The 16,567-nt window shown below is 39.8% G+C and overlaps 2 protein-coding genes across 3 annotated transcripts; both read right to left on the bottom strand.

Moving 5' to 3' along the window:
* Positions 1 to 82: 82 nt before the first annotated feature.
* LOC148727305 (cAMP-dependent protein kinase, catalytic subunit-like) lies at positions 83 to 1,446 on the bottom strand. Its single transcript, XM_088728980.1, has 2 exons — positions 1,201 to 1,446; positions 83 to 987 (listed from the first exon to the last, which is right to left on the bottom strand). The coding sequence occupies exons 1-2, from the start codon at positions 1,384 to 1,386 to the stop codon at positions 889 to 891; spliced, it is 285 nt and encodes a 94-aa protein (XP_088585106.1). The 5' UTR covers positions 1,387 to 1,446; the 3' UTR covers positions 83 to 888.
* A 4,604-nt stretch (positions 1,447 to 6,050) lies between these two features.
* Positions 6,051 to 15,817, bottom strand: LOC111347068 (uncharacterized). 2 transcript variants are annotated; one of them, XM_088727182.1, is made up of 8 exons: positions 15,051 to 15,817; positions 13,677 to 13,884; positions 13,133 to 13,443; positions 12,510 to 12,650; positions 11,275 to 11,597; positions 8,903 to 10,051; positions 8,112 to 8,382; positions 6,051 to 7,809 (listed from the first exon to the last, which is right to left on the bottom strand). In XM_088727182.1, exons 1-8 carry the CDS (start codon positions 15,219 to 15,221, stop codon positions 7,402 to 7,404), a joined length of 2,982 nt encoding a protein of 993 aa, XP_088583308.1. In that variant the 5' UTR covers positions 15,222 to 15,817; the 3' UTR covers positions 6,051 to 7,401. The 2 variants fall into 2 exon arrangements, with proteins under 2 accessions (XP_088583308.1, XP_088583309.1); XM_088727183.1 differs by having other exon boundaries at positions 14,404 to 15,161.
* Between the last annotated feature and the right edge of the window lie 750 nt (positions 15,818 to 16,567).

Here is a 16,567-nt window from a genome sequence, read left to right on the forward strand (position 1 = left end):
ATTGAGAGGAGGTCAGGGCTTCTCAGAGAAGAAGGTTCGTTGAAAAAAAAATGAAAGCTCTGTACAGTCTTGAAATATTTTATTATTAAAATTGGTCAGTTCCCTTTACCGAAACATCTTTGCTAGTCAATGAATAACGATCAATGTAATCCAGGGGAAAAGGTTTTAAACATCAAAACAGTGATGAAACTGATCAGTTCAGGATTCAAGCCAAGTAAACAAATAGCTGCACCCCAGAAAACAGGAAGACAGTGGTTGCTCTTCGTTCAATTTGTCAACCTGACCACCGTATGTCAAACGCTAAAAGTCAAGCACAAAAGTTTAAAATATTTTTGCCTCTATCCACCCTTGTATTTAACTATTATTATTCACTTTTTTTTTTTCACTGTATAGACCCTTTCACGCCTCTTACAAGGGCTGAAATCAAAAAAGACTTGGACTCAAAATGATATGACGGCTGTCCATCATAGACTGGTAAAAGCAGGTAGGACCTACAAATATCAAAGTATATTACTATTATTCGCTAACGTTGCAAAAAAGCTTACATTAAGCAGCAAATACGTTTGAAGTGGTTGCCTGATAACCAGATTTTGCATGGGTGGTGCTCAAAGGTCCTTGAATAGCTCAGACAACTCTTCATAACATTATGCTGAATCTGGCCTTTTGTTTGGTTTTTATCCCAGCAACGCCTCATTACGTTTTGCAAACCAGCCGGTGGCGTCTTTGAGCCTTGCACATGCAAAGGTCTCGTACCCCCAATCACTATGTCAAACAGCTCATGTTCATCTCCTGCCATATCAAGAAGGGCTCTCTTACCATACCACATCTCCCAGAGCATTATACCGAAGCTGTATATATCCGCTTTGTAATCGTACATTCTTGACTTGTTCACAGATACATAGGAGTTCCCACCATGGTACCTGTGATCGCTCTAGCTTCTTTGGAAACACCGACATCGGCAACTTTGACAACATTTCCTTGTGACAGCTATAGAAGGAAAAGGTAATGAGAAAACGATTAACAACCTCTTTAGCCTCCGTGGAAGCTGTTAGGGCTCAAAAGAGGGCTTGTAAAGCAAAGTTAGAAGTAAAACATAAACAACAACAACAACAACAAGGAAAGCTGGGCGAAGGCGAGCAAAATAGGTTAAGTGAAATAATAAAGACTTACAACAGCCAGTGGTCCTAATTTTTAACTTACCAATATGTTTTCCAACTTGAGATCTCGGTGAACGATACCTAGTCTGTGAATGTATTTCAGAGTATCGGCAATGTCTTTTGCCCATCCAATCACATTTCTGGCAGCAGTAGGTGTTGATGACAGACCGGGTATATTGCTTTTGTGCCGAAAAATGTGGCTCCTCAAGTTTTCCTCGCAGATCTCCATCACAAGTATCGTTCGTAATCGAGCACCACCATAGAACTTTACAATAAAGGGATGGTTCAGCTTCCTACACAAAGATAACGCATGTACGTATGATGCACGATCCTTCGCAGTAGATAGCGCTATTTATGCAATAGCGAAAATCAGACCTGAAAAAAATCAGGCCTGTACGGGATTCGAACCACTGACCTCTGCGATACTAGTGCAGCGCTCTACCAATTGAGCTAATAAGCCAGCTGGGAGCAGGCCGTTAAGTTGATTAGTAATAAACCCGTGATTTTCGCTATTGCATAAATAGCGCTATCTACTGCGAAGGATCGTGCATCATACGTATTTAATACCGCAGTTCAAAAATATATGGACTTCATATATATTCATTATATCTGATTTATTATCACAGGTTTATTACGAATCAACTTAACGGCCTGCTCCCAGTTGGCTTGTTAGCTCAATTGGTAGAGCGCTGCACTAGTATCGCAGAGGTCAGTGGTTCGAATCCCGTACAGGCCTGATTTTTTTCAGGTCTGATTTTCCCTATTGCATAAATAGCGCTATCTACTGCGAAGGATCGTGCATCATACGTATTTAATACCGCAGTTCAAAATATATGGACTTTATATATATTCATTGTATCTGATGACGCATGTGTTAACCCTTTACACTAATATGCATATCCTCCGTATTCTCCATAGATATTCCACTATCCTGAAAGGTCCCATCCCATGGGCAACGGGGGAGAGGGAAGGGAAGGAAATTTTTCCTTCCTCTCTCTCTCCCCCGTTGCCCATTTTTCCACTTAACACCTACTCCCTCGGCAAATATTTTCTCGCCCCAATCCTCCACAGTTACCAAATCTAAGATGGCGGCCTAATACGAAAATGTGCACTCGTGCGCCCAAAATACGCTGGCACTGCAGACTAAAAGGACGTGAGCCATTACTAAGCTGGGTGGATGAGCTCGCAATAATTTGTAAATATCTCACTCTTGATGTGCATTAATGTTGCTTTATGTATATGTGAACGATCCTTCGCAGTAAAGCACTATTTGAGCAATAGTGAAAATCAGACCTGAAAAAAATTTCAGGCCTGTACGGGATTCGAACCACTGACCTCTGCGATACTAGTGCAGCGCTCTACCAATTGAGCTAACAAGCCAACTGGGAGCAGGCCATCAAATTAATTCGACATAAACCCGTAGATGATAAATCAAACAACAACAAACATATGAAACATATGTATGAACTGCGGTTATGAGACGTATATGTGAACGATCCTTCGCCAGTAAAGCACTATTTGAGCAATAGTGAAAATCAGACCTGAAAAAAATTTCAGGCCTGTACGGGATTCGAACCACTGACCTCTGCGATACTAGTGCAGCGCTCTACCAATTGAGCTAACAAGCCAACTGGGAGCAGGCCATCAAATTAATTCGACATAAACCCGTAGATGATAAATCAAACAACAACAAACATATGAAACATATGTATGAACTGCGGTTATGAGACGTATATGTGAACGATCCTTCGCAGTAAAGCACTATTTGAGCAATAGTGAAAATCAGACCTGAAAAAAATTTCAGGCCTGTACGGGATTCGAAAAAAATTTCAGGCCCGTACAGGCCTGAAATTTTTTTCAGGTCTGATTTTCACTATTGCTCAAATAGTGCTTTACTGCGAAGGATCGTTCACATATACGTCTCATAACCGCAGTTCATACATATGTTTCATATGTTTGTTGTTGAATGTTGCTTTAATTCCACCGCAACATACTGCGGTACCCTAATTTTATGAAGGAAAATACTCTGATATGTGTAAGCATACCATAATGCTGTGATCTGATTGGTGAAAGATACCTACCCTAATGCAGCGATCTTATTGATTCGAAATACATAACCTTATGCGGTGATTTGATTGGTGCAGGACACATACCCTAATGGGGCGATCTTCTTAGTGCAAGCCAAAATACCACTCGATATGCTAACACAGAGATATTTAAAAAAAAAAAAAAAGAAACAGAAACTAAAAAATGGACCAATTGCATCTCTACAACCAGTGAAATGTTTTTAATCTCTGTGGCTGATTACTGTTTAGTGCCAAGTAAATTTAAAAAATATTCTAGTAAAATGTGTTCACTTACGTTATGCAAAACGTCTGCAAATCATTGGCCGTCACCGATTAACTATTCAGACGCTTTTCGAGTACAGTCATGATAAATAAGCACGCCTGGTTCTTATCTGTTTTTTCATTGAAAAAAGTAACTATATGTTAGCGTATCGAGTGGTATGTGTTTCGCACCAATTAGATCGCCACATTATGTACTATCTCGCACCAATCAAATCACCGAATTGGGGCATGTTTGCACCAATCAGGGCATGTCAGCCATGTCATGGAATTAGTGTGTCGCAAAGTGTTACAATGGACCCCTCCGCGGTCCCTGACAGTAGAATTAAACCATGTCTGCATGTACTATGTCAACAAAAGCAAAGTTGATGCTTAACAAAAGCAAATGTTGCCAAGATCTTCCCGAAAGATTTATCCTCAGCAGAGGACTCCAACTCTTTGCTGACAATAGTAGAAAAAATTGTGGCTCCCTTTTACCGTAGAAAAGCATTAGTTTACTCCGGGTTTTAAGTCTGTCGGCATTTATTTTACAGAAATTATATATGCAAGCCTTTCTAAGAAAATGTTTTCCCAAATGGTTCACGTGTTTCCGAACTTTATCTACAGAGTACAGAATTGGCCCAGAATAGACAGAACTGAAGCTAATTTAACAAAGATTTATCAATCCACGATGTTCTAAGACCGTATTTCTCTACTTGAATCCTCGAGGTTCGACATGTCGTTGCTCAACCAAGCTTGCCAAATTGAGAACATCAATATGCACGATAACCTCTGACTGTGGAAGCTCAACTTCGTAATTTCTTATTTAAAATCGTTTTGCGGACACTCAGTTGTAAGAATCGTTAATGAAAGTATCAATGAGTAATTAGCTAGGGCTCTTGTAGTTAGCTCTACTTGTTGTTACGTTTGAACATAGAAAAACATTTGGCGAGTGAATGCTACGATTTCCGTCCATGAGAATTAGGTTTCTTTCAGTACAACTGATATCTGAGTTGCCATCACTGAATAGATCCGCATGACATAAATCATAAACGATGGCTACATTTGCATCGAGAGAGCTGTTAAACAATTCGTGACTCAATTCCACTATGTGATCTGCATCCACCATTCACCAAAGGCCACCAGTCTAGATACTTCTGCCATTGTACAGAAAACGTTTCTCAATTGATCAGAAACTAGTTCTAGAATTCTCACCTCCTTTGCCGTCCTTTGACTTTTCCTCTGACGACTGGAGTTTCTTTTTCACTTTTTTTTTCATTTCGTCCAAAGTTTTCAGCCCGTTGAACGGAATTTTTAGCAACGCCATTATGCTTAACACGTCTGCGAAATTGTCGATCTTGTCAATATATCTGGAGTTGCATTCAAGATGAACACCGATAACTCGAGCACTTATGATCAAACTTTTTTCAATTCCAGTTTAATTTGAAAGCTTTGAAAACTTCGAAAAATGAAACTTATAAGCCGCAAAAGCTGGACTTCATTTATCACAGTCCGTTACAAAACAACTAGTATACCGTCAGGCATCCCTGCCGCTGATGACCATCATTTGGGCTTGTCTGATAGTCAAAACTTGACTAATCATGCAATAAGTAAATATCGAGGAGAACAAATCAAAACATATGTACAGGTACATGAAGAAAGTAATGGGAAACGAAGTTTTGTTCATTGCATTCAGTGCTAGTCTTTTTTAATGTTTGTCAAAGATAAAGTGAATAAACCCCACAGGGATCAACGAACGCTTTTCATTCCACTAATTTATTCGTGTTTTTCTCGTTGCCATGTTCCCACCAATGACGTAGCTCCATTTTCTGCCTTTAAAAGCACACACAACCCACAATTCCTCTATTCGCTCCGACGAAGGGCTAACGCTCGAAACGTCAGCTTTTGTAATCGTTACGGTGGCCAATTTACCATTTCAACTTTGTTGATATATTCAAATTATTTCGTTACTCCCACTGGCAGCCCCAAACAGTTTCTTTCGAAACTATCAGCCTTTATACGCCTCTTAGTTTTGAAAATCCTTCCAACCCCACTTCTGTTCACGTCGTTTAACCCTTTATGTGCTTACAACTCTAAATTTCATTTGAAATGAAAATGAATGAATGAATGAAAATCAAGTAAAGTAATGATTCTAGCAGGTGAGCTGCAATTTCGGCATATACAGACACTCTTCCCTTTTCCAACGTGTGGCTTCGTGGCACAGTTGGTAGTAGTGCACAACTACTATCTGGGTGGTAAGGGCTCGAATCCCGTCGAAGCTTGAAAACTTTTCAGTCTTTTCTACAGTTGCTTAAATTGCAGCTCATCTGCGAGGATCGTTGCTTTACTTCGTTTATCTCGGAAATTACAGAAACGTGAAATGTGCCTCATTTATTCTTTTGCCATCAAACCCACCGTAATTTGCTGACTCGCCAACGTTCTCCTGTTTCTGTGTGAGCTGCTAGTCATCATATCATATATACTTCTCTAGAGGAATGGTTAACAACCCACTACAACATATGAGGGTGAGTCAGGAAATGAGCATCGGTAAAAGCCCTTGGAAGATCCATTGAAGGAAAACTGGATCAAGTCTTTATTTGACCTTCGCAGTTTGCAATCTTAAGACACAAATATTTAAGTCTAACCCGAGAGTTGTTCGCAAATGCCTCATTGCCTCATTTACCAATATCAAGAGGAAATGATAGTACTTTATCTTTTGCCAATGTTGATCACGCAATTCATCCATGAAGATATATGCTTTTCAGTGTTGGAAGTCCTTTCAAGGGAACGTCGATTCAGTTCACGTCATCTGACCTTTTTAGGGCTTTCTCCATGATTATGCAAGAACTAGGTAGATGATTTCTGACCTTCCTGCTTTTTATTTCATACAACTACTTAAAAAACAGAATTTTCTTTAATAGTGTCTCACAACAGATAGTGAAACTAATTGTTAAATCCGGCAAAAAGCTTTCATATTAGCTGACAGAGCAATGTTCGCCAATAGCCAATTTTCCTGTTGCTCTTCGTTGAAATTTGCAACTTGGTCAATACTTGTCAAAGGCGAAAACAAATCAGCCCTAAGGGAATTGATACTAATTTGCTCTAAGTGTTAAAGTAATCTGCTTAATCATTGAAAATCTTGTATGGTATACTTAACGATACTATGAAGCGATGACTGGTGGACAATGAGGGAGATCCAAGGATACCACTACGCTTCTCAGTGATGGAAATCCTTTCAAGGAGACTTCGATTAATTTCACGTGATTTGGCCCTTTTAGTGCTTTCTCTATGGTTATGCAAGAAGTAGGTAGATGATTTCTGACCTTCCTGCAATTTATTACATGTAGATACTTAAAAAACGAAATTTTCTATAGGAAATCTCTAATAACAAGGGTCTCACACCAGATGGTGAAACTAACCGTTAAATCCAGCAAAAAGCCATCATACACGCTGTCAGAACAATATCCGCCTATAGCATTTTATTGTTGCTCTTCGTTTAAATTTGCAACTTGGCACTATTTGTCTAAAGCCAAAACAGTTATAAGCCAAAATCAAAACCAAAAGCCAAATCAGTTATAAGGGTATTGATACAGATGTTTACCGGCTCTAAGTAAAAGTAATCTACTTAATCACTGGAATTGTTGTATGGTTATATACTCTTCGATACTATATGAGAGGATGATTGGACTGTTGGGGAAAACCTTAAGGACACTTCTAACAGGAGGATACAGTCCTTAACATTAGCACTGACTAAGACCAAAATAGGTTTCTATAATGTACTAACTCGGTTTGAAACGGGAAAACTGGCGAAGGTGAGGGTATTCTATTTGCTATAACAGTCATAAGGGATTACTGCTGCTCCACAAAAGTATACACTTAAAAAGTAAATGAATTGAAGGTGGTTTCCTAACAATCAGAGTTTACTGAGATGGTGCTACAGCGTCCTGATAGAGCTGAGTCAACTTCTTGTGACACTTTGTCGCATCTGGTCGATTATCAGGTTTTTTGTCCCAACAATCCTGCATCAGATCGCGCAAACCAGTTGGAGGCTTCTTCGAGCCTTCAACATGTGCAGGTCTTACGCCCTCAAGCACCTTGTCATAAAACTCCTTCACATCTCCTACCACATCAAGAAGGGCTCTCTCACCGTACCACATCTCCCAGAGCATTATACCGAAGCTGTACACGTCTGCTTTGTAATCGTACATACAGGACTTCATCACTTCCGGAGCGAGATACATAGGAGTCCCCGTCATGGTACCCGTGATCGCTTTGGCTTCTTTGGAAACACCAACATCGGCTACTTTGGCAACATTTTCTAACGACAGCTGTGGGAGGATAAGATAATAACCATGTAGACTGATACAGCTTCAATACCAAAGTCCAAAACTATTCTCTCTTAAAGAGGGCAAGGCAATGTGAAAAAGAAAACAAAGTGCCTAGAGGTGTTAACCTGGGATGCGTTGTCGTTATTCACTGTCACACCTGTTTTGCGTGGAAAATAATCAATTTAATGCTGACTCTTCAATGGACAGGAATTAAATTTAAAAAATGGACTAGAAAGAAAAACTCAAGAACACGAGATATGATGTGTGGTCATGATAACCACTAGTTCCAATTCTTAACTTACCAATATATTTTCCAGCTTGAGATCTCTGTGAACGATACCTTGTCTGTGAATGTATTCCAGAGCATCGGCAATGTCTTTTGCCCATCCTATCACATCCCTCGCGGCTGTAAAAGATGATGATGACTCACCAGGTATATTGGTTTTATGCAGGAAAATGTGCCTCATCAAGTTTTCCTTGCAGAGCTCCATCACCAGTATTGCTTTCAGCTGATGCCCTTCCTTTTGCAGTGCTGCACCATAGAACTTTACAATAAAGGGATAATTCAGTCTCCTACAAAAGGAAAACACATATGTGTAAAACAACCTACACTCTTAAAAAAACAGTATGAATATTTTCTATAATATTCTCTACACATTTTCCGATAGTAAAAGGAAGATTTTGATTCTTAGTCAAGAGATGTTTCTGTTGGCTATCATTTCCCTTATTCTCATGACGTAAATGTTTGAGTCAGCGGTGATGATGGATGGAACAATTAGATGCTTGTCACTCTTAAGTGACTCAAGTGTTTCAAAGGTAAAGACCTCTTGTTAGAATGAATGGTGAGAGGTCCAACTGTTAAGGTCATTCTCAATTACTATCTCGATGTGCCTTGATATATACCTAAATTCCCCGCGTTCCGAAATCTTGAGGAAAATATTATTTTATTTACATATACGTAAGTCTTCCTATTACATTCTCCACTTTCTACTTGATGCGTTGCAACTCACCACCACGAGCTCCTTGATCTGGAAAGAATGATAAAATTGGGAAGCTGCAGAAAATTTCAAGATCTAGGGATAAGAAAACCAACCTGAGTATCTCTGTTTCAGAAAGGAAGTCACTAGCTGTAGCATCGTTAAGCTCCTCGTTCCACACTTTTACAGCCACATCTACGGGTTTATCGTCTCCTCGTATCTTCAATGTTCCTCGATAAACAGCAGCGAACGCTCCACCTCCAAGAAGCGCATCGTCTTGCCACTCCAAATCGTTGCAACTGATGTCCATGGTACGGACCTCTGTGATGCCAAATAGGGCCATCTCATTCCTTAATTGTACACTCTCCTCGTGTAACGGTTTGTAGAAATCCTCTATCTCTTTCTTAGAGCGGCTTTCTTCTCTCAGTTGTTGACACAACATCTTGTCCGCTTCTATGAGCTGAGGTATCCGAGCTAAGACCTGTTTAAGGCAAACCTCAGCCTCTTTAAGCTGTTCCACCACGAAGGACTTTAGATGTTTTTCTTCAACTGTTTCCTTAAGATATTCTTGGGAAGCTTTTGCCATGAAGCCACACTTGTCTTTTTCGTACTTTCGTGTTTCATTCCAGTCCTCCCACTTTTCTTTAACGGCCAAGGCGCCAACTACTGGGACACTGACCACTAAGACAACCAGACCGACTGGAACCCAAATTGGACTTGTGACCCCGATGAAGACTTTCTCTACGACGCTAAAGTCATCTGATGCCAAAGGGCCACTTGCTGAGCTGGCAGTGTCTCCAGCTAGCAGAGAGCCCTCTAGCGCTCGAAGTTGACCCTCGACGTAGCTGAACCTCTCCCGAAAGTATCGAATCAAAGAGGACCGAGCATCGGAAAAGACATGATTCTTTTCTTCCCATTCCTCGATCCTCTCTTGAAGTCGCTTCGTCAGCGACTTTTGAATGTAGCTCTTGGTCACCTCCCAACTTCCTTCAGTATTTGGAACATCGTCTAATGACCACGAAGAAAACTTCTCCATAAATTCTGGAGACTTAAGATATCTGGACAGTTCCCTCAGAGCACTGTCTGTCTTGTCTTTGAGGAACGTCTGCAGCTCCTCGCTTACGGTACCTTGCTGCCTTTTGATGCTATGAAGGCGGTCAGTGATCAACTTCATTCTCGCTATCACATTTTCACGATCTTCGGAAGAATTACGCATGAACGCTTTCGTGTGGTAGGCAATACGTGCAAGGAGGTAATCGAGCCACCTAAGAATAAAGTCATAATTGTAATTGTCTTCCATTTTATTTCCATGCTTGGTTACGATATCAGTTTGTTTATGAACATCGTTCAGGTAGGTTTCGTAATTTTAAGTCTCAAATTAGAAACTCTTTTAATGTAATAGAAAAATCTGAGCCCCAGATGGGACTTGAACCCAGGACCCTCCGTGATCTAGTCGGGTGCTCTAACCACTGAGCTACTGGAGACTCTATGGTGAGCAAGGGTCAATTTGTGGGCCCCGACTGGAACCGCATCGCGCGGCTACTTTTTTTTATTACATTAAAATTGTTTCATCTTTACATGCTCACTTTGGAGGTTGGTTGGCCGCATCTTGATATGCTTTAATGTGACAGCGTGATGCTGTTAGTGAGTTTCACAGGCGCTGACTAATACTTGGCTGTGTAGCCGCGCGATGCAGTTCCAGTCGAGGTCCACAAATTGACCCTTGCTTACCATAGAGTCTCTAGTAGCTCAGTGCTTAGAGCATCGGATTAGATCACGGAGGGTGGTGGGTTCAAGTCCCAGCTGAGGCTCGGATTTTTCTATTACATTAAAATTGTTTCATCTTTACATGCTCAAATTAGAAACTATTGTCCTATTTCAAATTTCATCGCATTGTTCATATTAACTACTTTTTTTTCACATACTATCAACCGATTTTCGATTTATGCAAATATGTAAACAGTGGAGATGAGGCGTAAGGATACTGCATCAATATGTACGTTTAAATAATCTTAACTTATTAACTAAAGAACTCGACCATACTTTCACCCCGTTATCTTTACAACCATTGAAATGTTTCAAATCTTTGGCTGACATTGACAGTAAGCTTAAATTCCCAACTCCATTTTAAGTATGTCCAAGAAGACTACCTATTGGTTAGTTCCACATAAATTTGCAAAAATTCTAGTAAAAACTTGCTCCCTATCGCTATGCAAAATGTCTGTTACTCTGACTTGCAGCCACCGATTAAATATCCTGACCTCTTACATTTCTCTTAAGAGCTCGTACGGGTGGGTGTAATGTGAGGCCTTTGTAAGATATCTAGCACTGCTTACTTTTCCAAATTTCCAGAGAAAAATGATGTCACTACATTTTAATAAGATACACGACTTCTCATTTACATTGATAGAACTAAAGAAACATTTTCATTACGAGCAAATCAAGTTCTTACACAATTTTTTGTCATCGAGGATGTAAATCAAGTTACCTCCATTGAATTTGTAGTCTTGACTCAATACTTTTCAAGACCATCGACTTGATACCATTCATGAGTTCTCCAAACTCTTTCGTGACTCCTCCAAGCTTCTGGGCCCTACTTGCGTCTTTGGCTGACATGTAAATAATCTGAGATTCTGGATCTAAACTAGGCCAGCACTGCGCCAGTTTCCTCACGATGTGGTTCTTCACTTCATCAACTTCTTCTGACGGTACCTGGTCCCACTTGTTGCAAACGAACAGAGCACAATTGGAAGAAGATTCCCTTTGTTTGTCAAGGGACACCTGTCTAGCGTGCTCAATGAGTTTTTCCACCTGGAGGCAAAAGTACAGAATAAGCTATAATTTTTGGAACATTTTGTGGCACGCAATTGCTGCGCAGTAGCTAATCATGCTCGTTAAGTTCCATGTGCTTCCGTTGCCATTTTGTATGAAGCTTTTGAAACTCAAAGACACCCTTACCTTGTTTCTGTCTTGTTGTTCATCATCAAAATTTTGTTGCTTTCGAAATCTTCTTATTCTCAACGAGATCCCAGCGAAACCTCATTATTGTTCTCGAAACTATACGGTACGGACAAAAGATCTGTCCCAAACGTTTGGGAGAAAAAACCCCTAATCATGTGCCAAACGTCCCCGTCTCAAGGTCCTACCACTACTCACCACTACGCTGCTGTTGTGGAAAATAAAACTTCTTGAAAACTGGGAAATTAATATATATTTTTTTCTTATGGTCCATCTTCTTTGTCTCTTTTAAACGATTTATTTTTAGATGTAAGCCAATAGCAGATGTGAAAAATGATATGGTCTTGGCAACAAACTTCGTTCTCTTCATATACATATATACATATCCATATAGGTTAGTTTACCACTTCCCATGGAGGCTTTTCACGGCCAATTACCACCCATCCCACCCCAGGGGAGGGCATCCACGACACAGTAATCTCGTGGCTGGGAAATTAACGTCTCCTACCCCTAACCCTACAGGAGACGGGCCTACGGTTTATTCGTCCTTATCAGAGAAGACTAGTATCTATCCATTTCTTGATTATAGAAAGGTAGCAAATTCTCCTCACTTATTTTAAGACCATGAGTATTGGTCCAGCCGGGGCTCGAACCCTTGACCTCCAGCACAACACAATCCGGCGCTCTAAACAATTGAGCTAATCGGGCGTCTTCAACTATCTATGTAGTTGGACTGCTCTTAGAACGACAAATTCATGGACTTACCCTGTCTTTCTGTATTCCACCGGCGTTTTCACTGTTGATGACGTAGATAAAAGCGAAAGCCTCTGGGAGGTATGCTTTTACTATGTCATCCATGATGGCAGATTCACCGACACCTGGGCTGTCAACTATGACAATATTTTCCTAAAAGATACGTTAAAGACGATATGGAACAACACACGATACACAAACATTGCTATATAAGTATCGCCCTTTAGAGTGCATTTCGATTGATTCTCCGAGAAAAAAACTCCATATCATATTGAGGCATCAACAATTAACCAAGCACATCTTAAATCAGTGCTTGCGACGGGAAAAAAAAACCAAGAAAACCAAATAACAGCAGGCGCAAGTGGTCACTGTGCAAGATGGAAGCTGAATAACGAACTGAGGACTGTTAGGCCTTTGAACATACAAAACATCCTTACCATCCCTAATATTAATCTCAGCTAGTCAGGGGGCTCGTAAACAATCACTTGTAATTGATATCATGGAAACAGACATTCATGCATAGTACAGCGAAAATTTTGAAGCTTGGTGACAAAATAATCAATTCCTCACCTTAGGTCGATCTCAGAGTCTATTACGTCAAGAGATTACTGAGCTTATTTATTTCTTATGATTACCTTCAACAGATTGTGTGGCCAAAAAAGCTCAATCTTTTCGTAATCTGAACCCCTCTCTCTGTTCTCCTTCAGGTGGACAAAAGATGAAATCTGTTGAAGGTAACTCAGCTCGGAGGCTTCAGATGGCTTGTTTAGTTGAACAGTCCTCGTGGTATTACCAGATTCTTTGTTTTTATAGTGCGCTACCAACTTTGGCGCATCTCCATATCTAAGTTCAACGATGGTGGATGTGGTACTGAGAACGGAGTAAGGAAGAAGTTGCTCCCCAAGGATCAGATTCAAGAGGGTGCTTTTTCCTGAACTTGTTTCGCCTGGTAATTGTAAATAAGTATAAATTAAGGGGAACTCAAAAAGACAACGGCAGAAATGAGTCGATTCCACTAAAGCTGGTTTATAATTTAGTTCTATGGCTTGATAATTTTTTCTGAATTAATACAAGGCCGGTAGCCTAATGAATAGCTGTGTTTGTGTTTCCTACACTCTTGTCATGGATTTTAGTCTAGTGGATGAGGAGACTATGTAGAATAATACATTTATAACCAACCTGAAACGAGCAAAATGTACTCTTTCTTCTGTAGAACTTGTTTGTGTGAAACGATTTTCTCCCACAGGTTTCCAATATTTTTCTCCAAAAGGGCAAGAACATTTTCGTGCTTCGCATTCAAACAAGCACTCGTGCGTTCGTAGAATTGGAGCAAGGTTGCTCGTTTTTCCTCGTCTTCTTTCTTTGCCTCTGTCAACACTGAAAATGCCTGATAAACAACACATGGTAAATCGAAGTCTGTGCATCAAAATTTTCCTGCGTAAGTTAAAGATCATTGCTCAGCCTAGTTGTTAGTGTTGCTGTTTTAAAGTCATTTTTAGAAATCCTTGATAAATTATACGATTATTCAAATAACTTTGACTAAAGACTTGGAATAAAAGCATGCCCTGTTGCTACTAAGTAACAACCATTCTTATTTAGGGAAGAGATTTATAGGCCTGGTTTAAGCTCGTAAACGTCCGCAATGCAACCCTCGATAGGATAGTATTTCCATTAAGTAATTCTATAAATGTTCAGTGATGTAAAGATGCATGTAGTAAGATCCTCCCGAAAGATGTATCCTAAGCAAAGGACTCCAACTATTTGTTGACAATTATGAACAGCAGAATTAATTTGTGGCTTTCTTTTACAATAAAAAAAGCATTACTTTACTCCGGGCGTTAACTCTGTTGACATTTATTTTAAAGAAATTATGCAGGCTTTTCTCGGAAAATGTGAAAGTGTAAACCTGATAAGAGAGCCAACGTTTTCCCATATGACCGAACTTTATCCAAAGAGCACAGAATTGGCCCACAATAGGCAGAACTGGGGCAGTACTAGCCAAAGTTTACCAATCCTCAATGTTCTAAGGGCTGTATTTCTCTATTTGAACCGTCGAGGCTCGATCGTTGCTTAACCAAGCTTCCCAAATTAGGAACATCAATATGCATGATTACCTTTCACTGCGGAAAGACAACTTTGTAATTTCTTATTTCAAATTATTTTTCTAACACTCAGTCGTAAGTGTCGTTTATGAAAGTATCAAAAAATAACAATTGGTCCCGCAGTAAGCTCTTCGCGTACGTGTTGTTAAGTTTGAACTTAAAGAAACATTTGACGAGTGAATGCTGCAATTTCTGTCCATGAGAATTAAGTTTCCTCTGGTACAACTCATTTCTGAGATGCCATTACTGGATAGATGACATTAATCGTAAGCGATGGCGATATTAACAACGAGAAAGCTCTTAAACAAATTCGTGACTGAATTTCACGATATGATCTGCATCCACTATTTATTAGCGGTCGCATCCGGATATGCCATTGTACTGAAAACGTCGTTTAGAAATCGCATTTGCTAGTAGCTAATATTTTAAAAAGAAATTGCAAAATTCTAACCTCCTTTGCCGTCCAACTTGACCTTTTCTCTGATAACCGGAGTGTCTCTTTCACTCTTTGCCTCATTTCGTCCAACGTTTTCAGCCCTTTGGAAGGGATTTTTAGCGACGCCATTGTGGTTGCCATCTCCACGATGTCGTCGATCTCGTCAATGTCTGATAATGCACTCATGTTGCACAGCGATAAATTAAATGCTTATGATCAAAATTTTGTCAATTTCAGGTTTAAAATCTTTGAAAACTGCGAAAAGGGAAAAATATAAGTCTCAAAAGTTCAGCATCATCACAGTCCACTACACACCAAGTAGCTGATTACGGTCACGGTGCATTGTCACGCATCCCTACAACTGACGACCATTGTCAAAGCATGTCTCACAGTCAACCGCGTGACTTATCACGCAACATGCAATAAGTAAACATCGAGGGAGATAATCAAACATAGGTACAGGTACATTACATTCAGTGCTAGTCGTTTTGAATGTTTGTCAAAGATGAGGTAAACATCCCAACAATAGCAAGTCCTCAAAGACTGTGGTTGAATCAAACAAACTCCGATAGAAACTCAAACTTTCGTTGTCGTTTTCCTTTATCTTTTTTTTATTTGTTTTGTTTGTTTGATTATTTATTCCCTCAAAGTACCATTTCCTTTTATTTTTTGAAACTCTGCATCACATGGATCGTCAAAACCATTTAATACTTGTGCAGTACAGTGCGTCATGTGGTTAGATTGACCAATTGATGGCCTATTTGAAAGAAAACTTCGTGAACAGAACCAGGAAGTTGTTTGCTGCATGTCTCACCTGAAAGAAAACTTCGTCAACAGAACAGAGGACTCTTGGAAACAAGGATTTCACCGAACATATTCCTCTGGAGCATCACCGTTACACAGTGGATCAAGCCGACTGAATGGAATTTCAAGGTGTTTACACGGGGGTTCACACAGGGGGCTCATCAGAGGCGGAAGTAAGGGGGTTTTAAAAATGTACTGAGGATAAAAGTGCGAGTCATTATTATCAATTTTCACCTCTTCTTCAAATATAATGAAGAACATATACAGTATACATTCCTTTGTTAAAAATCAGCAATGGTAATTCTAAACGGATTCTGATAGAGGCCTTCCTATACAAGTATATTCTGTAGTTGAACACTAATCGCTCACAAGTGACAAATTGAACCTATAATATTACAATTTTTAACTACGGGCTGTACAGAGAGGAAGTGAGGACTTTTCAGAAAGGAAGTTTCGTGCAAAAAAATTAAGGCTTTGTACAGCCTTGGATTATTTTACTCTTAAAGGTGGTCAGTTCTCTTTACCCAAACATCTTTGGTAGTGAATGAATAATGATTAACGTAATCCAAGGAAAAAGGTTTCAAACATCAAAACAGTGATGAAACTGATCACTTCATGATTCAAGCCAAGCAAGCAAATAGCTGCACCACAGAAAACAGACAGTAATTGCTCTTCGTTGAATTTGTCAACCTTATCACCGCATGTCAAACGCCAACCAGTCAAGCACA

Source organism: Stylophora pistillata, chromosome 7 (genome assembly GCF_964205215.1).
Source record: "Stylophora pistillata chromosome 7, jaStyPist1.2, whole genome shotgun sequence".
Lineage (NCBI taxonomy): Eukaryota > Metazoa > Cnidaria > Anthozoa > Scleractinia > Pocilloporidae > Stylophora > Stylophora pistillata.